At 44.0% G+C, this 12,052-nt stretch overlaps 1 protein-coding gene across 11 annotated transcripts in view; it reads right to left on the bottom strand.

The window, feature by feature from the left end:
• rab27a (RAB27A, member RAS oncogene family) overlaps window positions 1-12,052 on the bottom strand; it is a 134,577-nt gene that overhangs the window by 36,723 nt on the left and 85,802 nt on the right. For all 11 annotated transcript variants that reach the window (XM_072564961.1, XM_072564962.1, XM_072564968.1 and 8 more), the window contains one exon: window positions 5,742-5,914. In XM_072564961.1, coding sequence (XP_072421062.1) covers window positions 5,742-5,894 — 153 coding nt within the window. In that variant the 5' untranslated portion in view covers window positions 5,895-5,914. The remainder of the gene's footprint in view (window positions 1-5,741; window positions 5,915-12,052) is intronic.

Consider the following 12,052-nt stretch of genomic DNA (forward strand, 5'->3'; position numbering starts at 1 on the left):
CCAAGGCAAGGGTCCTCACTGTCCAGTTCTGTGTCTGACAATGGGACTGTCAGAGGATCACAGCTCTCGGTTGCCTGTAGTTGTGGGGCAGTGGCTACCCCCTGGTTCTCAATGGATGGAGGGTGGACTTCGGGGGTCCGTTGTTTCCTGGTTGGGAGGAAATGCCCTCCTCTTTACCTACAGCACTCTGTCTCTTCTTCTGGTGGTGATGGCCTTCTTTGCGTCCGTCTTCCCCCTCCGAAGAGCTGGCTGTCCCTCCCTCGTGCAGCTGTCTTTTCCCCTTTTGCTGGGGGGCTTTGGGAGCCTGGCAAGATTTCCTCTTCCTGTTTTTAACAGGTATCCACTCCTCTGCCTGCTTGATTACCTCCTCCTCCATTTCTCCCATCTGCCCGGCTAGAGCTAGGATCAGCTGCTGTGTCTCTCCGCTGGCTGCCGCCTCCTCCACTCCAGCCTGTTCTTCTTTCTGGGTGCCACCCGACTCCGTTTCCCTGCTGTCCGGGTGGACCTTACTGGTCTTTGGGGGTCCACAGCTCACATTGCCACCTCCAGCCATCTGTGTGTAAGTGGGGCCCCCCCGTCTTGGGCAGGTCTTGTACATGTGGCCCGCCTCTCTGCACAGGTTGCAGCTCTTTTCTTCCTGACAGTCCTTAGTCAAGTGACCCTCCTGTTTGCAGTTCCTGCAGATGGTCACTTTGCAATCCGCCACCACGTGTCCCGACTTCCCGCAGGTTCGGCACACTTTCGGCTGCCCTGCATATGTCAGGTAGCCTCTGCTCCCTCCAATTGCGAAGCTCGAGGGTGGGTGGAGGATGTTCCCACTGTCATCGGCCCTCAGAGTTACCCTGACCTGCCGCTTACTGGTCCAGATCCAAAAGGGGTCGATCACTTCAGTGGCTTCTCCCTCAACTTGGACATACCTTCCCAGGAAGGTCAGGACATCAGCCACTGGAACGTAAGGGTTGTACATATGGATTGTAACAACCCGATTCCTCCTGTGCAGGAAGCACACACAATGGGGTCGCTGACAAGATGGACAACAGCGGCTCACCTTCCTTCTCCTTGAAGACCTTCAGGAGCTGTTTGCACTGCTTCACACTTCTGAAGGTCACATTAAAGCAGCCTGCCTCAGGGAAATCCTGCAGGCAGTACACGTCCACAGCAGCAAACCCACAGCATCCCAACAGTACCTTCTTAATAAACAGGGTGCGGTCGAGTGGTGTATGATCCTCAATCTTCTTCACAGTCACCCTGACTGTGTTTTGAACCCCCTGGCCAGGGCTGCGGGCAGCTGTCGAGGCCATAGCACTGAGGTTGGCTGGTCCCTGAATTGGCATTAGGCCAAAGCCAGCATGAAGATCCACCAAGAGCAGGTCAGCACAACCAAACGATCCTCCAACGTCCAATCACGATCCAGCGATGATCTCTTCACTAGCTCTGATGACTCACAACCTGTTCTGATAAGGACAGACACTTGATCCTAAACTGAAACCCAACTGGACTTCAAACAGGTACTAAACTGGCTTTATCATTGGAAAATGGAGAACATAAGTTGCAGGGTATTTTGATGGAAGTGGACACTCTTGCCAGTCTGACTGAGTTTGGGGAACACCACTTGAGTGAAGGCAATTGCATAGCCTCACACAGGACACATCCTGAATAGAGGGACTCTTGGTCAGTCCACAGCAAAACCCCAAAACAAAGCCAAGCCTCAGCCAAATGGTAAAATTTTTGTCTGGATCCGACCAGCAAGACACTAGTTGCTCCTGATATGCAGATTCGAGACAGAAAAGGAATCCTATTGGACCTTCATTGAGTAAGAGAACTCAGAGGCCAGTATCCAGGAGAGTACACATGTTGGAAACTCCACCTCCCTCTGGTTTGGAACAGTTAAATTGCTTGCATCAAGATAAACTCTGGCAAAATGGTCACCCAGTTCCAATGGAGTTCAATACCAGTGCAGCCTTTTCAGTGATTACAGAACCAACCTTTAACAAAATTCACTCTGGACTCCAACTCTGAAGTTCCACCAATATCTGTTTCAGTTTAGGATCAAGTGTCTGTCCTTATCAGAACAGGTGTGAGTCATCAGAGCTAGTAAGATTGTAATAATAACAGACCCCAAACCCCTGATAAATCTATTTAAAGAGGACAAGTCTGTGGCACCCATAGCTTCAGGCTGAATTCATATGCACCAAAAATGGTACCACACAGGAAGAATTGGTAATGGCTGCAAATTTTCTGGCTATGCTTCCAGCCACAGCTGACAATATCAGAGTTTGGATGCAGAAAACTCCAGTCCAGGCAAAATTGAAACAGCTGGTGGTGATGGGGGAAACCAAAGGGCCATCAAAACCAGAACTGAAACCTTTTTGGGCCCAGACAGACCAGATCCCAGGGGAGCACAGCATATCATTATAGGGAGCAAGAGTGATTGTCCCAAGCAAAGGTCACCTCCAGATCCTGGCTGATCTCCAACAGGGTCATCCAAAGGTTTCCAAAATGAAGATGTTGGCAAGAAGTTATCTCTGTTGGCCAGGATTGGATGTAGAGATAGCTGTGTTGGTGGGCAGTGCCCAGAATGCCAACAAGGTCAAAAATTACTGCTGGAACCCCCCCCACCACCCCATTCATAGGAATATCCAGATAAACCCTGGACTCAGTTACATGTTGACAATGTAGGTCCTTTCATGGTCTCAATGCTCTTAGTCATTGTGGACACCACTGAAAATGGTTGGACATGCAGAGAGTCATTTATTCATCAAACACGGGATCAACAATAGAAAAACTGCACCATCTTTTGCAGTACACGGACTCTCAGAAGTGTTCTTCACAGACAACAGGCTATCGTTTACCAGCAGGGAATCTGAGTATTTCCTAAAATCAAATGGCACTCAACAATAAAGGACAGTTCCATACCATCCATTATCCAATAGTCTGGCAAACAGAGCAGTCTAAATTTTGAAGGCATGCTTAAAGAAACAGCCTGCAGCTTCACTAGATACCAGACTGTCCTGGTTCCTATTTGACTATATGACCACCCTTCATGCAACTATAGGGATAGCTCCAGCAGAGTTGCTAATGGGGAAAAGCTTCTGCACCAGGTTAAATCTGATCTTCTTGGACCTGCGGTTGGCAGGGGCGGTGAAATAGCATCACGAGCACCAATGCCAGACATAGGATTATGCTCAGTGAGAGACAGTTTACTTCAGGGATGAGGTTTGCTGTAGGAATCAAACATTGCTGGAAAAGGCAGCATTTATTGTCCTGGAGATAGAATACCCTCTACCAGCTCAGCAAGAAAAGATAGCCACTTGACAGTCCACCATAGCAGGTAAACTGATGAATTTCTATGTGAATCACATCCTCGCCACAGCTAGCTAAACAGCAGCTGCATCCACTAATCATTTATTGTCGAGGTTCAGACTTCAATTGAAGAAGAATGAAACTTGCATTTATGTAGCACCCATTGTGATCAGGACTTTTGACCGATATTCAAAGCCTCGTCAATCAGAGAACCCACACCCAGCTCTACCTTCCCTTCCTGACAGGCTTCCAGAAGATGTCACTTGACAATGAGATCAGGAATTTTGTACAACATTTCCTGGCTTATGTTGGTGATCATTGAAGCAAAATATCACATTAACCTGTCTACTGGCTGGCTAAAGTTAAAAATGTGCTAAAATTAAACAATGTCCCATTCATTAGAAATTTGATATTTGAAGCCTCATTTTGAACAACTGTACAAATGAGTCACATAAAACTGTGCAGAGGGAGGGGGAAAAAATCTACTCTAGGGCACTGTGGAGCTTCTAGAATACTTGCAGAGAAATTCATTCCTGGCTATACATCTTTTACAAACTCAATATGCAGCTCAGGAAAGCTGCAATGAACTTGTAACCTCACCCATCCATAACTGTCTTTTGTGGCTCTTCCCCTCCTATTGACAATCTAGGAGGAATCAAATCAATTTGATAAATGACTTTCTAAAGGGTTGTGGTCTTGGTATTCAATCATAATAAGGGAGGCAGAGATTAACAGGAACTTAATATTCAACAGCAGCAATCAATGGAAAGTCCAATTCTTGTCCATCAATTGGAACTTACCACCTCGTTCAAACCAGTAGCAAGTAAACTCAGTTTTTCACAAGTTTTAGCGACTTGTAGTAGTTTCTTTTCGAATCAGTGCCTAACGGAGATTTGCATTATCGGCCCAATGGGTGGGGCAGAAGTCATGTGTAATAGTAAATAGTAAATACTTTTATTAACAAGATGATTGTTTCCAGGAAGGCAATATTGTGTGATCAAAGGGTCTCATATCTATGTACAATGCAGTGATGGAAAATCCAAGTGCTATGCAGGATGTGCACCAAACAGGAATCAACGGGGGCAGTGTACTTCCTGCACTGTACCAATGTATCTCCTCCAAAACTATGATCTGTCAAATCCCATTGATGCGTATCTCAAAGTCCCACCAGCCTCCCCTCTGACACTGTCACCAGTCCTTCTGTCTCCACTGGCTCTCAATCTTCACAAAACTTCACAGCTTGTGTTTCTTTCAGTGTATTCCCTCACATCTGTCTTACCCCCTCCAACATGAAGTACTGAAACATCAGAACCTTGATGCTTAGTTTCCCTCCTTTGGATAATGGCAAGATGAAAACCACCTGATCAGCGGGAAAAAATGGGCATCTTCAAAAACAAATGAGACGAGTGGGTTCAGAACCAAGTTCGCCAGGAGAGTGAATGAGCCACATAAACCACTCCGAGTTTACAAATCTCCATCAGAGTGCTTGGAACGTGGCTCAACTGGCCACTTGGAGAACTTGAGCCACTCAGCAGCTTTGTTTGCCTGGTCAACAAGGAAGCATTCGACCTTACCTTGCTAACAATTGCTTCTCTGGGTTGGAGCTGATTGATATGAGAAATACCAATCTATTCCTCGGCCTCAGATATCACAGAACTGGCGGCACTCGGTCTTTGGTTGCAGAAATTGCAGTGCAGAGAATGTGTACCCAAGTAAAGCCTGGAATTATTTTTGGATCAGTGAAGTAATAGATGGACTGGGTGGGTCGCCTTGGGAGGAAGAGCTGAACAGGCGGGTTTGCTGGGGTTGAGAAGAGTAAAAGAAAACTTGATTGAAATGTATATGATCCCGAGGGGTCTTGACAAGATTGACGTGGAAAGGGTGTTCTCTCACAACGTTGAGCCTGAAACCTAGGTTGTCTGGTTAAAAACAAAGGTTCATCTGTTTAAACAGAGGTGAGACAAAAACATTTTGGACAAAGTGGCACAAGTCTTTTGAACGTTCTTCCTGAAAAGGCGGTAGAGGCAGAGTCTTTGTTTTTAAGGCAGAGGTAGACAAATTCCTGGTAAAGAAGGGTGATCGTTTCTCAGGGTAGCTCGAATGAGGATTTCAGGCTGCAGTTAGATCAGCTAGGATCTTATTAAATGGTAGGTCAAGCTGGAGGGGCTATTCCTGCTTCTCTGCCTTACACTCTTACAGGGTAGTGCTTAAAATCTAGCTTACAGCTAGAAGAAATTTATAATCATGTACTGAACAGGAACATAAAACACAAGTTACAGTGTACAAGCACAAAACCTAACACAAAAAGCTTGCTTTCAAAACATCAAAGCTCACAAAAGGCTTTGTATCCCCAGAAGGCACTAAAATGCTCGTTTATTACGGTTGTTGCAAAGACATTGGTACGCAAACCATCAGTCTCCAGCTTCAAATTTACTCACCACCCTCTTTTCTCTGAAGTCAATGCCAACTGTGGTGATGAACTTGGAGTTGAATTTGGCATCAGTGTATTGATAGAGGAAGCTGGTTTTCCCGACTCCTGAATCTCCCAGGGCTAGGAATTTGATGAGGTAATCGTAGTCTCCATCAGACATAGTGAAAACTTAACGCTGACCTGCAATGAAGAAAAGGATGGTTGGACAGAGACATTGACTCAAACAAAAAAAGGTGACCAGGCTTTCTTCCTACCTGCCCATACCAACCACCTCTTCAAAATACAGAGCAACATCGATGATCATGGTGGATGGGGAGTAATTTGCTCAGAAGGAAGCCATACTGAACATGATCATGTAAAAAAGCATGTTTACAGAGTTTTTATTTCATTCAATTGATAAAATGTGTACAAACACTGGCTATCGCTTAAAAATTCATGATATTTTACAAATAAAATCACTTCTTGGCTAAAGTTTGTCTGAATTTTTAAATTTTTGCTGACATTTTCCTGGGTTTTGTCCCAGTCCTCGCAGACAGCCGCAATCTTTCTGCTCGGTATTATCCAGCCGTCTGGGCTAACCAAGTGTTGTCCCTCCCTCCTCAGTGACCGCCGAGTCCTTAGAGAGAGAGAGAGAGAGGCGCAAAGTACAGGGGGGACACGAGAGAAAGGGAAGATGTTTTCACTGACTTCAGTTTCCGTCCTCTCATCAATTTGTTTTTCAGAGGGTAATGTTTTCCTCATGTTTCCCCCCGTCAAGTCTTCCTCCTGTTTATTTTCATATGTGCTAACTCACTACGATTTGCTCTCCCTCATCAAAAAAAAAGTTACACTAAATTTTGTCAACCGAAAGATACTGAACTACTTTTCGTTTGGGAAAAAAAGTCCCATCAAGGGATAACGGAAACGAAAAGTGAGAATTCATTTTTTGACATAACTCTGGGGAATGAGCTGAGGAAAAAAAGTGTTGGGTTTGCAAATCGGAGCGAGTCAATGTTGAGAGGCAATCTTGCTGTTACAGCGCACAGCTCAGGCTTGCACATATGTTGTTCTTGTGTGTTCACAGTCACAGACCTTTGTCCTCGGGGAGAATAAGTAACAGAGAGCCTTTTTATAAAAAGTGTAAGACTTAACTCTAATGTCACGTCTCAAATATATATTTGAATTTATTTATTTATTTAAGAATACTTGCATCTATATTCCTGTTCAGATTTACAGAATAATGCTTTAAATGGATGAGGAATAGAATTTTGCTACTTCAGTTGAAATGCATGTACAGGGACCTTGAGATCTTGTTTGGATAATCCGAAATTCAGATAATTGATGTTCGATAACCGAGATTGTTCTGTACATAGCAACTGGTTTTCCCATTGAAACGCACACAGTGATATCTCCAGTAGCCAAACAGATGACCAAAGATGGAGATCAGGAATTGGTAAATAAGGCACAGTTCCCAAGGATGGAGTTCAGTACAATTTAAGTGCATTCACAAGTATTAATTCTGAATAAACACTGATTGATAGTAGAGAGAGATGGTCATCAGCAATCCAGTTATCTAGAGAAAGAGAAAAAAATGCCTGCCAGCAACCTAGCTTCAAAAATGCAAGAACTCTCCAGCGGTCTCCTCTCCATTGCTACCTCACAGCACCAGGGACCCAGGTTTGATTCCACTCTCTGGGGGCTGTCTGTGTGGAGTTTGCACAGTCTCCCTGTGGCTGCATAGGTTTCCTCCCACAGTCCAAAGATCCGATAGGAAGGAGACCAGAATTGCATGCAATATTCCAACAGTGGCCTAACCAATGTCCTGTACAGCCGCAACATGACCTCCCAACTCCTGTACTCAGTACTCTGACCAATAAAGGAAAGCATACCAAGCGCCTTCGTCACTATCCTATCTACATGCGACTCCACTTTCAAGGAGCTGTGAACCTGCACTCCAAGGTCTCTTTATTCAGCAACACTCCCTAGGACCTTACCATTAAGTGTATAATTCCTGCTAAGATTTGCTTTCCCAAAATGCAGCACCTCGCATTTATCTGAATTAAACACCAATGGGCCACTTCTCAGCCCATTGGCCCATCTGGTCCAGATCTTTTGAAAGTGGAGTCACAGGTAGATAGGATAGTGAAGAAGGCGTTTGGTATGCTTTCCTTTATTGGTCAGAGTATTGAGTACAGGAGTTGGAAGGTCATGTTGCGGCTGTACAGGACATTGGTTAGGCCACTGTTGGAATATTGCATGCAATTCTGGTCTCCTTCCTATCGGAAAGATGTTGTGAAACTTGAAAGGGTTCAGAAAAGATTTACAAGGATGTTGCCAGGGTTAGAGGATTTGAGCTATAGGAAGAGGCTGAACAGGCTGGGGCTGTTTTCCCTGGAGCATCGGAGGCTGAGGGGTGACCTTATAGAGGTTTACAAAATTATGAGGGGCATGGATAGGATAAATAGACAAAGTCTTTTCCCTGGGGTCGGGGAATCCAGAACTAGAGGGCACAGGTTTAGGGTGAGAGGGGAAAGATATAAAAGAGACCTAAGGGGCAACCTTTTCACACAGAAGGTGGTACATGTATGGAATGAGCTGCCAGAGGATGTGGTGGAGGCTGGTACAATTGCAGCATTTAAGAGACAATTGGATGGGTATATGAATAGGAAGGGTTTGGAGGGATATGGGCCGGGTGCTGGCAGGTGGGACTAGATTGGGTAGGGATATCTGGTCGGCATGGACAGGTTGGACCGAAGGGTCTGTTTCCATGCTGTACATCTCTATAACTCTATGTGCAGGTTGGGTGCTAAATTGCCTGCGGTGTTCGGGAATGCATAGGCTGGGTGGATTAGCCATGGGAAGTGCAGGTTATGGGGATATGGTGGGAATTGGGTCTGGGTGGGATACTCTTTGGAGACTTGATGTACTGAATGGCCTCTTTCTGCTCTGTAGGGATTTTAGGATTCTATGATTCCATCTATACTATGCCAAGAGAACCAAACTCACCTAAAGAGACAACCCGCGATCAACGAAAGGAATCAGAAAATTCTGGAAAAACACAGTAGCTACAAAAAAGAAAGTGCATGAAGATCCCAGTTTTTGAGATATAATTGAAGACAGAGACCCCTGTGGATGCTAGGTGAACCTACTGCAGAACATCTCTTGTACCTGCCCCACACAAAACCTTGTAGGCAAATTGTAACATTCTTTCAGAGCAATTAGTTGCCACAAATATATGTAACGCAACAGATGAAAGTTATTTATCAGCCAAGAAATCTGCTGAGCAAAAGCAATTACGGGCCAAAAGTAAAAAAGGTGAGAGATTGAACATTTTGTCCTTAAACTGAAAGATTATTTCGATTGTGCGGAAGAATCAGGTATTTATCTGAGGGAAGCTGGACTGGACATTGGGGTGATGGACAGATAGAGAAAAATAACCACTGAGAAAGGGACAAAGTGAGTTGTTCTTCCAAAAAACAGTCTTAACGTAACACCCAGTGATTACACTTATGTACACCAGTCACAAACATCCAGCAGTTGCAAAAATCGCCAGACAAATGCAAGCCTTTTTCTTTTTTACAACAAAGGCAAAAGGACAACACTGAAGGCAAACCTTGCAATAGCAGGTCACAAATCCAGTTCTACAAACAAACTGTACACAAAATCTGTCTCCTTTTCAGTGAAAAACAATGTAAAAATATTACACCCATCACTACATCGATTGGCCACACAGCCCCACCAGTCTGTGTCATTGTTTACCCTTCACGTGACCATTTAGTTCCAATTATACTCCCCCATCCCATTCCCTTTAACCTTCATCCACCCTGCTAATCTAAACTCGAACGTTGGCTTAGTTTCTACCTCACAATTGAGGAGGTTACTCCTGTCACTTGTGAATCCGTACATTGAATTTCTTGTCTCTGGATTCCAGCCATCAAGATTAAACCTAAAATCTGACTGGGTGAGTTTATCAACTTTATCAACCCATGGTACTATCCCCCTGCAAAGTTCCTCTGTTAAAACATTGTACGGAGTCCCATTCCATTTAAAGTTTAACGAATGCTGTCACCTTTTCACAATATGAATTGTCTCATACTTATTGACAACTGAATTCATTTTGCCACTTGTTAGCCCATTCAGATATCTGATTAATATCTCATTGCAGTTTCGCCTGTCCTTCCAAAGGATCAGAGTAGATTCCATTTAAGTTTGTCTTGAAGGTGTGCCTCACTTACTCTAGGTTCATATCCAAATCATTCATCATAAACAAATCTACACAACTGAATCCTACTGGACCCTGTTATCACATTCCAACCAGTCTTTAAAACAAAGCATACTCTATAATTTTAATTAACTATGCAGATTAAATAATTTTGCCAATATGGTATAGAATGTGAATATCTGTACAAATAAATTTGAAATCTCTCTGCATCAAAATCCCATTGGATCAATTATATTCAATGTCACACTCACGTTGATATAAATTATACATAATGATTTGCCAATCTCAATCCATGAGACATTTTCTCCTGAAAATGGTGACTCTTCAGGAGTTGATGTCAGACAGAAGTCAGCAGCTTCCCTTCTCCGCCAGCTCCACATGCAAATCCAAGCTGGTGATTGTCAGACGGTTGTTAAACATTGCAGCCAAGTTTGTTCACAGCCTCACCAAATTCTGCACAAGATCACATTCTCAAATTCCTGGTATCTCCCCATTTCCCTGCAGCTTATTTCCATATTAAACTCTGACCCCTTTCACCATGGCTATCGATGCTCACTCTTTAGGTTTCCTGATGGCCTTCCTTCTACCAAACACAGCCTAATGGAAATCATCTCATGTTGAGCACTTTGTGTTTCTTTGGCTTTTTAAGCATTACTAATTTCTCCAATGAGAACTGAGGGCTGGGATGCAAAAGGGACTTGCTTTTCCTTTATCTAGGGCAAAAGGCTTTCTCCTCAATGTTAACCCATCATTTCGGATTCATATAATCACAGTAAAAATGAACCAGCTACGTTCAACTCCAATCATCTAACTATCATACCAGAGTACTGCAAGAACTAAAAATGGTTTAATAATGGGCAAATACTATTTTCGTTTAATTAGTTCATAGAATGTGACATTATTGGCTCGGCCAATATTTATTGCCTATCCAGAATTGCTCAGAGGCAGATAAGAGGCAATCAGGTGGGTCAGGAGTCACATGTAGGCCACACAGGTAAGGATGGCAGATTTCCTTCTCAAGAAGAACCGTAATGAACCAACTGGGTTTTTACAATAATTGAAAATTATAATCATTACATTAGATCAACTTTTTATTGAATTCAAAGTTCATTTGCCGTGATGAATTTGAACCCATGTCCCCAGAACATCAGCCTGGGGATTGGAGTTACTGATCCAATGCTGTTACTGCTACACCATCACTCCCCCCTGCTGTGATCATCTACCCAAGTGGAACCAAGCTCCTGAGGCCATCAGTTAGTAAAGATCAGTCTGAGCCAGGATTAACATAATTATAAAATCCACTGAATCTCACATGTGCAGCTCCCCATTGACTCGCACCTTTCCAGGAGTCACATGTTAGGATGTAAGTCATAAAGTCATAGAGATGTACAGCATGGAAACAGACCCTTCGGTCCAACCTGTCCACGCCGACCAGATATCTCTACCCAATCTAGTCCCATCTGCCAGCATCCAGCCCATATCATCCAAACCCTTCCTATTCATATACGCATCCAAATGCCTCTTAAATGCTGCAATTGTACCAGCCTCCACCACATCCTCTGGCAAATCATTCCATACACGTACCACACTCTGTGTGAAAAAGTTGCCCCTTAGGTCTCTTTTATATCTTTTCCCTCTCACCCTAAACTTATGCCCTCTAGTTCTGGACTCACCCATCCCAGGGAAAAGACTTTGTCTATTTATCCTATCCATGCCCCTCAAATTTTGTAAACCTCTATAAGGTCACCCCTCAGCCTCTGACGCTCCAGGGAAAACAGCACCAGCCTTTTCAGCCTCTTCCTATAGCTCAAATCCTCTAACCCTGGCAACATCCTTGTAAATCTTTTCTGAACCCTTTCAAGTTTCACAACATCTTTCCAATAGGAAGGAGACCAGAATTGCATGCAATATTCCAACAGTGGCCTAACCAATGTCCTGTACAGCCGCAACATGACCTCCCGACGTCTGTACTCAATATTCTGACCAATAAAGGAAAGCATACCAAATACCTTCTTCACTATCCTATCTACCTGTGACTCCACTTTCAAGGAGCTATGAAACTGCACTTATTCAGCAACACTCCCAAGGACCTTACCATTAAGTGTGTAAGTCCTGCT

The sequence above is a fragment of the Chiloscyllium punctatum genome, chromosome 48 (assembly GCF_047496795.1).
Source record: "Chiloscyllium punctatum isolate Juve2018m chromosome 48, sChiPun1.3, whole genome shotgun sequence".
NCBI lineage: Eukaryota > Metazoa > Chordata > Chondrichthyes > Orectolobiformes > Hemiscylliidae > Chiloscyllium > Chiloscyllium punctatum.